Below are 15,092 nucleotides of genomic sequence, written 5' to 3' on the forward strand. Positions count from 1 at the left end.
GTGGGATTGAAGGTGCTCTTGTTGTTGTGTCAGAGACAGAAAGCATGGTTTGTGCTTTTGTTGGGTTGTTTTCTGGAGGTCACAGAGAGTCTGGTTCTGCCATTATGGCGAGCTGGACATTCCGGTGCTTAAAGCAGCCGACCGTCTCCTCTCATCAGGAAAAGGCTGTGCAGCAGGCGCGCCGCGACCTGGAGGAAGACCTGACAAAGAAATGAAAACAAAGAGGGCTGCATTTACAGAATTAACTGTCAATCTAAACTACAAACAGACATTAAAAAGAGATGTTGGCTACAGCAGTTACCAAGACATGGAATTGTCTGTGACCTTGAGCTTTTATGAGCATCCTTGTTACACAAATCACTTAACCTTCATTCAAATGACCGAAGGAGAGCATCTTATGGTGCCATTACTGGCAGTGAGGATAGCTGGTGAACGTGTGCTGTGGTCGGCTCTACGGGGAACAGTGCAGCGCAGGAGGCTGCTGGAAAAAATTAATGCACCAGCCTTCGCCACTGGCAGACCGGAGGACAATACAACTGATTAGTTTGGGACAGCCGAGCTCCAGTGGTGCCATTCATTCTGCCCGCGCCCTATCTAAGATGGTTTCCATGCCAACTAGCTGCCATCTTTAGTGCGATACTGGAGATTTGACTGTACCACTAATGCTGAGTCTAGACTATGATTGACATGTAAGAGCTGAAATCTGAGAGCCCGTCTGTACACAATATAATCTTCAGTGAATTTCTATATTTGACTGGAGAGTCAGGACTGAGGCAGAGTCTGTTGGCTGAGTGCAAAGAGTGCACATCACAATACAAAACTGGACAGTTTCTAAAGGAATGGGAGAAGTGTGAAATGAACTGTTTCTGCTGTGTTGTACACCCTCCCTGCTGTGTGATTCATAAGGTGAATGGATGGTTGTAAAGTGACTGAGGTGCAGCCCTGGCAGGTGCAATTTTGCTGTGGCTGTTCGGTGATTGTGAGGCGAGCAATCAATTTTCCTCTGGACCAAAATCCTGTAACACAACAACTTCCAGCACTGCTGCTTGATGAAGGCTGCAGAGCCATTCTCCCCAAATCATTTACACCGACACGGGGTCTGCACAGATCAGTAGATTTTACTGTGATTATTATTCGTTTTGTGAGAAATTGCAAAGGCACACCACAGTGGGAACATTGTAGATTTGGTCTGTGTTCAATAAAGAATCAGGATAATTAAAATTACATGGGAAAATATTGACATTTATTGTTAGACCATAACTGCAAATCCCAAGTCGGCTTTAGTGGTGTCTCTGTCCTCCTCGGGTTTATCTCTGGCTGAGGTCAGAGTCACTGGTTTTGGAAAAGGCGGGGAGATTTTCCTGCCTCGCTGGGGACTTAGAGAAAACAAACCAACGTTGCTGAAATATTCAGGCGTCCCAACAGTGTTGTGCTGCTCAACAGGATGCAGGGAGGGTCAGTTAGTGTTGATATAAAGAGGAAAACGTGGAGTAAACGTGCAGCCGTTCCACCTGCTTGTCCATCAGTGATCATTTAAAGACTTGTGGAGAAGGATAGAGGGTGGATCGTCACCTCTTTTTCTCACACAGACATTTCCTGTTGGAAAGTATTAAACAAGACAGCAAGCAGAGGCTTGACAGCAGCAGAGACGTCGGCTGGACTGCGCCTCGACAGCTGCTCTCAGAGGACGGCTTTGCTCTGCGTCATGTTCAGTTTGCCACGGTGCTAATGGAATATCAGAGGCGATGGAAATAGTGTCTGGTTTTACACTGACATCAAATGATTAATTTACATCATGCTCCTGAAAGCGTGATCTGTATGCATTTTCTGAGATTTCACAAGTGTTTCAGAAACAGCCATGTACAGTAACCCTGGTAACTGCCGTCCTCTCCAACACTTGCAATGAGGCCAAGTAGAATGGGACTGGTGGTGGATCAAATTTTAATTGGGCTAAAGCTAAACAGTGGCCAAGAACCTGAGTGGGTGGTTGTTCCTATCTGCCATGTGTCAGCGGATCCGGACTCATATTGAACAAGGCCTCTGTGGATCAATAGAAACCTGCAGCCCTCCCTCTATCACATTTCGCTGCCTCTGAATTCAGTTTCCACCCCTTGCTGTTGGGATGAGGGCTATTTCGGGGTGTGACATCCACCGTCTTACTTGCTGTGACGACGTTAGTGTAAATTCTGAATCATATGCCGACACACAGGAGCACAGAGGGAAAAGCGAGATGCTTAAGAGAGAATGGTCTGTGCTGCACAGGCGTGACGGGGGCTCAGTACTTCTGTGGCTTTAGAAAGCAGGAAGGACAACGCAGAACATTTATATGAATTAAAGAAGGAGGGTCAGCAGGTCTAATGCACACTAGATTGATTCTCCCCTTTGGTCCGCTAATGCAATTGTGTTTTAATAAACCCCAATCTGAGGCTGCTCTGAACTCCATCTCCCTCCCTCCCTCCTTCTATTGCTCTTTTCTCAAATTAGTTTATTTCACTACACTTACTGTAATTCTTGAAGTAGCACGCAAAATTGAAGTCGGTTTATTTTTAGCTTTGTTTCCTTTCAGACTTGGCAGACTTTATGCTCCAAAACCAGAACAGTAAGTTTCCATTTTGGTAATGGAAACATGAGGAATGAACGTGAAGGAGAGTGGTGTCAGTACTGGGCTTAAAGGGACACTTTTTGTCACAGAGAAATATTTCTACGATAGCAGTTGCTTAGCTTAGCATAAAGACTGGAAATATGGGGACACACCTAGCCTGGCTCCACCTACCAGCACCTCTAAAGCTCACCAACACATCACATCTAGTTTCTTTGATCCGTACAGTCATCTGTTGGTGGATTTTGTTTTCTTTGTCCTGTTTGTCTTCATGCTAAGCTAAGCTGACCCTCTCCTGGCTGTACATTCAACAGAGGTGCACAAGAGTGGCATCAATCTTCTCTAACTCTCAGTAAAAAAAAGTGAGGTAATAACTTCCAGAATGTTTAATTATTCCTTTAAGTCCTGAAGGTTTAAACCTGGAATCAGCAGCAGAAACTGTGACCAGAACCCCGACATATGACCGCCTTTTCAGTTGGTGAGCGTGTTAGCAGAAAGTTAGAAAGCAGCTTTAGCATTAATTTGCAGCTGTGTTTACCACCTGTTGAAGCTCAATGTTCCCTTTCTCCACATTCACCCGCTAGTTGTCAGCTAGCAGCTCCTCTGTGCAACAGCAAATGTTAGCACTGATGAGAGCCGCGAGACTCAACTGAACGATGATTTGCAGCTCTGTGGAGTCGAGGGGAGCTGATCATTCCCTGCAGCTTCATCGCTCAGTGCATGAACTGCGGTTTTCTTAAATACTCACCAGCACGTGCTGCTCCCAAAAGTCACATTTAAAGAGAAGAGCAGCGAGGTGAGCGTCGGTGTCAGATGTGATCTGTGCAGCTGATGGGGGTTGTTTGTCATCCACGAGTACCTGAGGCACTGTGGCATTTGTTCTTGGCCGGGGTTATTTAAAGCCTCAGGGGATTTATAGGACCGTGTTGCAGTGATGGTGTCAAGGATCACTTCAGCTCGGTTCTTGGCTGTAATACTGCAGGGACGCTGTCCTCCGCTCGATGAGGAGCTCCCTGCACACAATGCATATGGATTCAGGTGATGACACAGGAGCCGAAGAAAAAATCAAGCCACGTGATCAATATGGTTTCTGTGTTTGATTATGGATGATGAATTGGACTTCAGCCATATTGACCTTTTCTTTCTTTCTTTTTTCTTTCTAACATAAAACCACGTACACTTTATCATTACCACCACGTGTACCAGAATACAAATCGCAGATACACATGTTACATAACTCATACATACATTCACATCACGGTAAACACTGCGATGAAGAAAATGCTAGCAGCATTGCCCTTTTCTCAAAATGAACAAATAGCTTTGTGTGCAAGAGCTTGAACACAGTGTTTGATTGATTAATGCATCAATTATGTTGCTCTTTGCTTCATTCAGTCTGCACATAAGCACACACCTGTATGCATCAGGATACCAATCACTGCCCGACATTTGGGATTTATGCTAGCTAATACATGACCAGCAGCATAAAGTGTTGGCACAGAATAACACTGCCGTGACATTAAGGTTAGGCTATAAATCTTTTATTGTGAAGTCTTTATATTTTTATCATAGGTGAGCTGTAAACAGGAACAAACAGTAATCCCTCAACAGACAGACCTTGACCTAATTTGATAGTAAGACATGAAATTTGCATATAAATGTGGTATCCTGTGTAATAATTTACATTACTGCTCACTGTAAGAACTCAGGAAATCATAAATGTCCATATTTATTAATACTACTACAGTAAGACATCTTTCATGGTTCAGAAGTGGTAAGAAGAGCGTCACATGGTACAGTCATGATTTATCCGTGCAGCGTGGACATGACACGAGTTTGTTCTGTCTCTAATTTTATTTTATTTATTATTTCATTTACTGGTTCAGATTCTATTCATGTTATGATCCTCACAATGAACAATTAAGTGTTTGCTATGCACAAAATCAACCATAACACAACACTTCCATGATAACTTCACGTCACCTGTGCTACTTACAACCAATGATTGACCTTTAATGGCTTTCATTTATACTTCTGACTCTTTCCCATCACTAGTCAGCCAGTCAGCCCTAATTTCTTTTAATGAAGAGCACATTTAATTCTGGCATCGCAGTGACTAACTTTTCACACTGCATAAAGGCTCCTGTGCAGCTGCGTGAAGCACTCATTTCAACCAGGTTTAATACTGTACAAATCATTTTCACATTATCAAAAGTCCTCCTGCAATCTCAAAATATTCCACAAATGTGTCATCGGCACGGCATCATGTGGTTTTCTCTCATGTGTCGCATTTCTTCTTTCTTTCTCTTCCTCCTTTAAAACACGACTGAACAAAGTGTGAAGTTTCAGAGAGTCACTGCTTCTTCCTCTGTTCGTTTGAGTTGGCCGCGACTGAAATCTATCTAATCTGTTAAAGTGACACTTTTTTTTGTCAGCACAAATAAATCACAGAAAAGCAGGCGATGCACTTAAAAACACACAGAAACAGAGACTCTCAAAATACTGTGAACCGTGGACATGTGCAGCTGCAGCAGGGGAACAATTCCTTGTTAATGGGGCACAGTACTGCATTGATTTACACTGGCAATGACCATAAAACTATTAACTATTTTCCCACAAGAACCGCTTACAAATGCCTTATGTAATATGAGTCTCTCTCTGAATCCAAATATGGACATATATTTGAATCAGGTTATTTTATGCATGGCGTTCATGGACGCAGGATGGGAGTCTAAACAGCTGATAGAGTGTACTGAATGCTACAAGTGATCAAAGAGCCATCAAATATTTCATGTGACAGTGAGATAATGCTTCAGACATGTTTGGAACATGTTATCTGGTCCTGCTCTCTTATCACCTGTGAGACGGAACAAAACTCAACTGTGTTTATGCACATTTTGTGCAGATGTTAGTGTTTTCCACGACAGGATTCTTCCTCTCCAGACTGCACCAGCTCCTCTGGCCACATTTCACATATTTGCCGAATGTCCTTGAACGCACCGACGTGTCACTTATCAATCACAAGTAACGTGCTGGACACACTGTCAACAACAACAACAACAACAACAAAAAAAAACAAGTTCATGTCACCACAGTGCTCTCTTGTCCAGACACTTAAGACTCACACTAAGAAATGTTTTCCTCTCTCCTCCCATTGAAACAATGTCAGTTGAAAGAAAAATCAAAATGTGAGTGACAGTAGTGGAGATTGCACAAAGGAGAGCTAAACCAGCCATTCCACATCTCAATATACCGAATAGCTGCTCAGCAGAGGTAGAAACATCCCGTCCTGCAGCGCCTTCACTCCGCTCTGTCAGCATTCCTGCTTCTCTCTGGAAAATATCTACATGGATTAATTGTCTTGAGTGACTTGACATCCGTGTCTCTGTGTCAAGTCAACACCCACAGAGCTGTTGTTGTCGGTGGCAAGTCACTGCAGCGCTCTGCCTCTCAGACAAACAGCTATTACTGTTCTCTCATGCAGCCTCCACTCGAAACAGGAGTGTGTGGGGACAGTGTGAAGAAGCAGTTAACAATCTGTTGCACAAGCAAGGGAGGTGCAAAAAAAAACGGGTTTAAAATAGTTCTAGGTGTTATCTGCGGAGGGATCAGGGCAAGCGTTTTTCATCCTGGCCATGTTTTAGTTTGTATGAGGGTGGAAAATTCTGCACATGCTGAGGACGTGTGCTTCGTTTTGACATGGTTAAAGATCTTAATTACAGATAAAACATAAAGTACATGCACATATCAGTCAGTATTAATAAGTATCCAACAATATCCAGGAATGAACTGTGGAAGCTGAAAGGATTTTGGATGTTGGAGTGTGTTTGATGATCTCTGCAGCCTCAGACTTTCACAGCACGTGAAAACTTCACGAACCAGCAATGTTTCTGTTCATCCTCACCAACAGCATCCACAGGAGTCACCTCAGCCTCCCTGTGAGGACAGAAGAACAACACATTTCACAGGCACCACACTGTGCGGTGCGCAGAAAGCCTGATGGGAATTTTAAACATTGCTCTATAATAATATCATCCATCAGTGTTACATTACAGTGATATTACAGCGATTCCTCATTGGGGATATATGAAACGTGCTTCATGACAAGAGAAGCAAATGACTCATCTCGTGTCACTGATACATTTGGCTGAAACAGACCATGTGTACAAATTTCAAATAACTCAATTTTCCGATTGGCCCCTCTGTGAGCGCGTGCCGGTGCGCGCGCGCGCGCGCGGGACGCGGACAGTTCATTATGTAACATGTAACACCAATCACATCCCAGCCCGAGTGTGAGGCTTTAAGGTCGCTTTAAGGCATATCTCAGTTCCTATCAGTGATCCCGGCTGTACTCCTCCCACCGTCTGCCAGACCTGAAACTCGGTCTCACCTGATGCGGAGCGGCGCTCGGACTCGGACTGGGAACCAGATTTCGGTAAGAAACAGCCGATAATAAAAATACGGTATTTCATGATTGCAACTCTTTTTGTTTTGTCTCAAAGTAAGAAATGATAATTTTGCAGATGGTCGGTCATTGTTTTCCTGACATGCTCCCACAAAGCTGTAAAATCTCAGTCTGATCTGTCTTCAGGTGCGTCTTCTGAGTTTTAATCGCTGCTTTTTTGAAAGCTGTCAGGCTGCAGCAGCTTCAGTACATTTAATACATGAATAGTTTCCGTCTGTCTGTGAATAAAAGTGTAAGTGACGCCGTTTAGCGGCTCTCCCCCCGGACAGGAGAGCGGTGAGCACACGGCGGAGCCTCCTCCACCTGTCCGGAGCGGAGACAGTGCGCCTCTCCGCCGGCACGCACGCGGCTGCAGACAGGCGGTGGATCCAGGACACACATCCAGTCACCATCACACTCCTCATCCGCTGGTGCGGGATGTCTGTCATCATTCTTGCATGAGCGACTTGCGGCTGTTTTGTGTCAAAATGATTTAATGAGGTGGCTGAATTTATATCAAGTGATGAATAGATGCAAAATCTAATTTACAGTTTAAAAAAAATCTCCATTTTGGAACAAATTCTCATGAGATGGAATTTCTTTGTCTGTTTTTCGAGCAGTATATTTTTAATTTTTCTGCAGGATGTGTCTTTGTGCAGTCTCATATCAGAAATGAATCATGTCCTTTGTAAATTTTCTTGTTTCTTTACCAGAAGACACAAAGCAAAGCAAAGCATCACCTTAAGTGTCCAAAGTCTGCCATAAATAATCAGCATCAGGGCTGCAGCCTGGGTCTGATATGTGGACCACATGCAGAAATTCAGGCAGGTTTAGTCAGGTTGACGTCCAGGAGGAGACTAATGAGCCCAAACACAGAAGCCTGTGTACTACTAAAGAATTCAAGTGGTGTTACTGTACTCAGCTGCAGGTACACGTCTTTACTTTTATTATGAATACTCTGGCTTTGTCAGTAATCACCGCAGTCGAAGCAGCACATCACAATAGGAATCTTCTTCTCATAATAGAGACAGCCACAAGCAATTAATGTCACAGCATTTATCATCGTTAAGGAGCCCTCAATTAAGAATAATAAATCCTTTAAATCTCGTAGATTTCATTCTGTTAGCATAGCTGTGTTGCAAAACTAATTTCTGGGGAATTGAGCCGTGGGCAAAACATCTTAATCAGTGCTGTGTTCGCTGCCGCACACACACACACACACACACACACACATGCACAACTCCACACACACTATTCAGATGCTACTGGTGCGACAAAATTGTATTTCTGTTCTGTTTTCCAGAACGTTAATTTGCTGCAGATTGTAGGGACCACACGTGCTTCAGGAGGCGAGAAGCTGTTGTGAATGCTCAGTGGAAGCGAGAGGTGTCTGTGCCTTTATGGACAGAAACACAATCAATTCACGCTGTCAAAAGGGGAGAAAACAGTGAGAGGGAATGATTGTCTCTGAAGGAGCTGCCATTATCACCGTTATTGTGATGGAAATTTAAATCAGCATGCCATTACAGCGATGCCACAAAGTCTGGATCTGGGCTGTTTTCTTGATGATGTGCCATCAGCACATCATTTGTTCTTATAGCCGTTCCTCCAGGAGATAGAAAATCTGCGCTCTGCCAGCAGCCTCATGATATCTGCATACCGACATTAATTATTCCCTTCATGAATCTCTGTTTTTGTAATATTGGATCCACTGCCAGTGTGTGCACAGGTGAAGCTGGTCCACTAAACCCATCTCAGCACCAAAAAGACACTTGTGGAATTACATCCAGGAGCGCTTTGAATTTAAAAGACCATCAGTCTCTGCTACACATCCTCATTTTAAAAAATCTAATAATGAAATGAGCTTTTTCATCAAGTGAGGGTCAATTTCTTTTTATGCTGCGTTTTTTATGGGAGCTACATTTCCAATTGAGTGATAAACCAACCGCTTAATATCTCAAAGGAAACTTTTCACGACTGGAAATTTGTTTCTCATTCCTTTTTCTTTCCCTTCCAGGCAACACCTGAAGACTGACAGCGGCTGAGGATGAAGGGAAGCTGTAAGAAATGCAAATATTATTCATGAAGTAATTACAGCAGGTGCGACACGACAAATTAGCTCAGTTAGTCCTTTGAAGTGAGTCCAGGAAAAGCATCATGGAGCCGCAGCACAACACCAACCACAACCAAGCCTTGTGGAAGGAGATACCGTGGGATTTCACGGAGGACTGCTCGCTCTCGGTCAGCGGCACCACCTTCCTCATCATTGCTTACAGTACAGTTATGGCTGTCGGGCTCATTGGGAACTCCTGCCTCGTGTTTGTCATCACACGGCACAAAGAGATGCGCAACGTCACCAACATCTTCATCGCCAACCTGTCCTGCTCTGACATCCTCATGTGCATCATGTGCCTGCCGGTCACTATTATCTACACCCTGATGGACCGCTGGATCCTCGGAGAAGCCCTCTGCAAGCTCACGCCCTTCATCCAGTGTATATCAGTCACCGTTTCCATCTTCTCCCTCGTCCTCATCGCCATGGAGCGCTACCAGCTCATCGTCCACCCGACCGGATGGAAGCCGATGGTGGGCCAGTCCTACTTGGCTGTGGCCATCATCTGGATCGTGGCCTGCCTGATCTCGGTGCCTTTCCTCTCGTACAGCGTCCTTACTTTGCCCTTCCAGAACATGAGCATCCCCCTCCCAGTCAGCGACCACCTGGTCTGCATGGAGCGCTGGCCGTCGGTTCAAGAGCGGCGAGCTTACACCACCTCCCTGCTCGTCTTCCAGTACTTCCTTCCTCTGGCCCTCATCATGGTCTGCTACCTGCACGTCTACCTGCGCCTCAGGAGGAGGAAGGACATGGTGGAGCGCGGCAGGAACGCCACTCAGAAGAAAAACAAGGGCTCCACGAGGATCAACGCCATGTTGATCTCCATAGTGGTGGCATTCGCCCTGTCCTGGCTCCCTCTCAACGTCTTCAACACGGTGTTCGACTGGAACCACGAGGCCATCCCATCCTGCGGCCACGACATCATCTTCTCATTCTGCCACCTCACGGCCATGGCCTCCACCTGCGTCAACCCCGTCATCTACGGCTTCCTCAACAGCAATTTCCAGAAACAGCTCAAGTCCACCCTGCTGCGCTGTCGCTGCTGGGGGGTGGCGGAGAGGTACGAGAGCGTCCCGCTGTCCACCGTCAGCACAGAGGTCACCAAGGGGTCGATCTTGAGCAACGGATCCATCAGCATCAACACTTAGACCCCGGCCCGTTCGCTCAAAGACAAAGAAACTAGTGGGGCCTCTTCCGCCCTCATTGTGTCAAACGTTGGAGCTTTTCTTGCTTCGTTGAGTCCGAAAGCAAGGTTGACATTTACAAAGTTATTACCCTCACAACAGCAGCCCAGAGGGAGTCGACTGAAGACACTCAGCCAGCATGGCGCGGTGCCCAGTGTGAGTTCACATGTAACAGGAAGTAGATAACAAAATGATGGTACAAAGGTTGGACAAGTTTAAGTATTGTTGGGCGACTGAAGGCACTTTACGCGAGCACTTTTGCAGCTGTAGTCTGTACAGTCCACTCTGTGGCGCACACGGGCGAAGACGCAGCATTTAGGCATCCGCCATGTTTTCTTCCTGAAGCTGAAATGAACGAGAGCTGTTTCGGGTTGTTGCTCTTCACACTCTTACCTGCTTCACATGTGAGCAGTGGAACCACGGCCAGTTTTTGGGGAGCTGCAGATGTTCTTTTAAATTTTGCTGTTTTATGTTATTAGTATTGATGAGAATATTAAGGGATTGTGAACTGTGATGTGTTAATGAAGAGTAGTTAATTACATTACTGAAGGGGAGAATATTAGTGCTTTAAATGTGGCTCCGGGCGCCGATTTGCTGCCATCATCTTTCATGTATTTCTTATTACCTGAAGTCGCGTTCGATGTAACGACGTTTCGCAGAAAACCTCGGCAGCAGCCGTATACCTGTCCGCCAAGGTCTGCGCTCCAGTATATTGTACATGTCGGATGTTTTATCTCATAAAATGTGCCATACAATAACCATATATCAAAGTGCCATGAAGCTAAATAAAAGTGGCAGTGAAGGACTCGGTCAGAGCTGCTGTATATAACACGACTGAATCCATGTACAGCCTGTGAAATATGTGACACACTTATAGTTTATGGTGTGGTGGGGAATAAAGAGCACTGTGTAGCATAGCAGATATCTCCTGAGAAACCTGTTAGTCACTTCTCTCTGTGCTATTGAACTGCATTAAAACATTTACTATCACCTATAAATAACATGTGCATTGTCATATTCTCACACTCTGGACTTTTTGTGTTTTGCTTGTTTTATAAACTTCATGTTAAACACTGAATTTATGCTCCGCCCTGCAGCTCCGTCCATCCACATCCATCCATTCAGCTTTCAACAGATAATGGGTTGTTCCCAAGTCTCCTGTTAAAGGGTTCACTGAGACCAGACTGAACCGTGTCCACTTCAGACAGCAGTGTGGGATGGTAGTTCGTCAGAGATTCTTTGTATGTGAGTCAGTCAACGCTCGCCGATGTTGTAGCATGTGTGCGCAGGAAAAAACTTCCAAACAGTCAATATTTAAAAATCTGTCTGAGGTCAAATTCAGTGTGCTGCCTCTGTGTGCATTATTTAGGGGGAAGTCTGAGATCACAACACATTTCAGAGGCGCTGGCAGTGCTGAATAAGTCAGTGTTGTGTTTGGTGCCTCAGATGTTAAACAGCGAGGGGAGGTTTTAAGTTCAAACCACAGTTTCTGCCTCAAAGAAAAGGTGAATCTGCCGAGAGGGAAGGAGAGAGTGAGATTCTTGCTGAGGTGATAATATCAGGAGGTCAAGTGTGCGACAGAAAGCCAAACCTGTTTCCCGCTCTCAGAGATCCTCGTCCACACACCTGCCTCGGCCTGAGCTGACCTCTGCACACGGCCCCCCCTCACACTTCCTGCTCCTTCACCTGTTCTTCACGTTGAGTGAGTGAAGCAGCAGCAGAAGGAGCGTGAGACGCCGGCGGTGTCGACGCTCGAGCTGGAACTCAAACGATGCCGTTTCACATTGTTACACAAGCAGCTGTTCAGGTGCTGTGGGCACGTCTCTACACCGTGAATGAAGACTTCACTTAATGAGAACGCGGGGCCAGACCCTCGCGCTTGCTGGAGCAGCTCCAGACAGATTAACATCTCGGCTCGACGCACTTCAATTTAGAGAGATTCTCATAAAAGAGGGAATCACAGGAACAACATGAACTACACAGTTGGCCAGAATATTCTACAAGCTGTTGTCCTGAGCATTTAAATTCTCTGCAGTCGCATTTATCGCCTGCATTACTGCTGCAAGAACAGCATAATTATCCCGTTTTAGTGTGTTCCTATGTTAATAGTAATAACAACAGCTTTCAGTGCTTCCTGTTTCTTCCTGCTCCCTGATGTGTGAATCTTTCTCTACTTGTACAGAGAGGCTGCAAACATTAAGACACGTTTACAGGCTCTAATGTGGATGCGCAGGGTCCATGCTCGCCCTAAGGAATAGTTATATAAGCTGTCACAATACTGATATGTTGCAAAATCATTTTACAGGTGAAAATCTTGTTTGCACTGATGTCAGACACAGCCATTGGCCTCATGCCCCTTTGGTCCCTTGTGGGAAGGAACTAATCTTTTCGTTCTGGCAGATGAAAAGGTCAGAGTGTTGAACTGCTGCCCCTGGAATCTTAATCGTGGTATTATACATACTAACATCTGTAGGACGCACCGACACTGACAGGCAGCTCATTTAAGGGTCAAACACATAGACGAGCTCAGTCAATATTCCCTTGTTCTCTTATCTTTCTGTTGAATTGCCCCAATGTTTCCGCTTTGGATCAGCCGCTTCCTGATTCATCAGATCTGCGCTGGGGGCTTTATTTCAGGCAGCGTGTCGCGCTTTTATCTATTTATTAGTTTGGATATCACGGCAGCATGCATGTTGCGTCAGCCCCTTGATGAGCCAAACACACATGTAATCCTCCAGCATGGATTCAAGGCAAAACAGTCCCGCACATGAAACAGATCTGGAAATATTCAGTGTATACTGGGAGATGTTTCTGGGCCTCAATTTCCTCTGTGTCTTCTGTAGTATTAATATCACACACACACACACACACACACACACACTTTTGTCTTGCATAACACAAGCTGACTTGACAGCCGGGAATAGCAGCCCCCTGATTGGTGTCGGCCAGTTTTTCCTCAGGATCGGTTTTGTCGTTGCATGTGCAGTCTTCACAGACAGAAAATAAGATTAGATAGATAAAAGCACCAAATTAGATAGATAGATAGATAGATAGATAGATAGATAGATAGATAGATAGATAGATAGATAGATAGATAGATCATTTAGGACCTGGCCTCTGTATCTGACCTTCCATTCTCTTTGGTCAGATGAAAAGTGGTGGACCACAGCCTGCTTTAGTTGCCTGGTTACAGTTTCCTCGGGGGTTTCAATGGGTTTTCTTCAAGCTGGCACAGAGCACCGAACTATTAAAGGCCCTTTATTAAACGCTGACAGAGGAGGTCCGCGAGGGTGAAGCAGCTTTAGTGGAGGCAGATCGGTCAGGTGTTCGTCTTCGCCTGAAATGAAGGAAGTGAGACAGTGTATTTGTTGCCGGGGACACCAGGTTTGCTTCTGATTTGCATTGACTTATCGAGTTACTGTAAAGTTATTTGGACTTTTACTTTTTGGGGGACTTTAATTATGATAGGACATGACAGTGATCAATAACCTTAACAATGGCTTCCATCTGGGTGTGTTCGGGCCATTTTACTGTGTACGATGACTCACTTAGCTGGCTTATGAGGACACTCAGAAGAAAAGCATTATTAAAGGAGGAACATTTGGAAACCAGCCAAGCCTCGCTAACGTTAGCTGAGAAGACTGATACCACACAGCAAATATGAAGCTGGAGCCAGTGGAAACATGGAAGCGAAGCGGCTGTCTGAAGGTAGAAATATCCACCTGCCAGAACCGCTAATCATCAATCATTAGCTAGCACATTGTATCTCATTTGTTCAAGGCAAGCCATACAAAAACGTGGAATCAGAATAAGCAAAAGACATATAGCATGTTAGTTGGGGAGCTAATCGTACAGAACCAGGTTAGCTGTTTCCGTCTGTTTCCAGTCTGTATGCTAAACAAAAATAACTGGCTACTAGCCGTAGCTTCATATTTATCGTACAGACAATAGAGGGATGTGGAACACTTTTTCGTGCTGAGAGTGAGACTCTCACATCTGTACGGCAAATATAAAGCTGCAGCCTGCAGCTGGTTAGCTTAGCTTGGTTTGGAAACAAGGGGAAACGGTTAGCTTAGCTTTGTGCAAAGATTATTAGCTTCATTTTTATCGTACAGGTATAAGGTATTAATCTACTCATCGAACAACAAGCAAACAAACAATTATATTTACCAAAATGTTAAACTCCTTTTTTTATTTAATTAGCTTCATCTTTCTCTGCTATGACGAGTCAAAATGTCTGCAGTTAAAAATGCCGATCAGTGATTCATCCTCTCAACTTTAGTGTCCAGAGTCTGCAAACATTAGACATACAGCAGTTATTCAGACAGCACTGACATTGTGGTCCCATGCTGTCTTTCATTAGTTCAGTCAGCTTCAGACGGCCTCAGAGAGACTAATTAGAAGCAACCTGGTGGACTGTGGGAGATCTGGACCAGCAGGGTCGGTGTCTCCAACAGGTATTTTCTTGATTATCATGTGGTTTGGAACCATCATGCCTCACTTCTCTCCTCTGAATGTGGCCTTTAATAACTTAAGTTAGAGCTGCTTTGATGCTTCCACTTTTCCAAAATGTGAATAATGTCTCCGATGTCTTTTTAAAATGGAGCGCTGAGACTTCGATTGTTCACAACGTTATTGATCTTCAGTAAATATTGTATGTCCTGCTGTGCTGCTGCCTTTCTGATATTCATTCCTTATCAAATCACTTTCAATAAAGGACAATACTTGACCCACATGGTGTCAGATGTATGT

The 15,092-nt window shown here is 44.8% G+C and overlaps 1 protein-coding gene across 2 annotated transcripts; it reads left to right on the forward strand.

Moving 5' to 3' along the window:
• Positions 1-6,924: 6,924 nt before the first annotated feature.
• Positions 6,925-11,338, forward strand: npy8br (neuropeptide Y receptor Y8b). 2 transcript variants are annotated; one of them, XM_041937202.1, is made up of 2 exons: positions 6,925-7,034; positions 9,061-11,338. In XM_041937202.1, exon 2 carries the CDS (start codon positions 9,201-9,203, stop codon positions 10,302-10,304), a length of 1,104 nt encoding a protein of 367 aa, XP_041793136.1. In that variant the 5' UTR covers positions 6,925-7,034; positions 9,061-9,200; the 3' UTR covers positions 10,305-11,338. The 2 variants fall into 2 exon arrangements, with proteins under 2 accessions (XP_041793136.1, XP_041793137.1); XM_041937203.1 differs by lacking the exon at positions 6,925-7,034 and adding an exon at positions 7,455-7,474.
• Positions 11,339-15,092: the final 3,754 nt, after the last annotated feature.

This window comes from Chelmon rostratus, chromosome 5, assembly GCF_017976325.1.
Source record: "Chelmon rostratus isolate fCheRos1 chromosome 5, fCheRos1.pri, whole genome shotgun sequence".
NCBI lineage: Eukaryota > Metazoa > Chordata > Actinopteri > Chaetodontiformes > Chaetodontidae > Chelmon > Chelmon rostratus.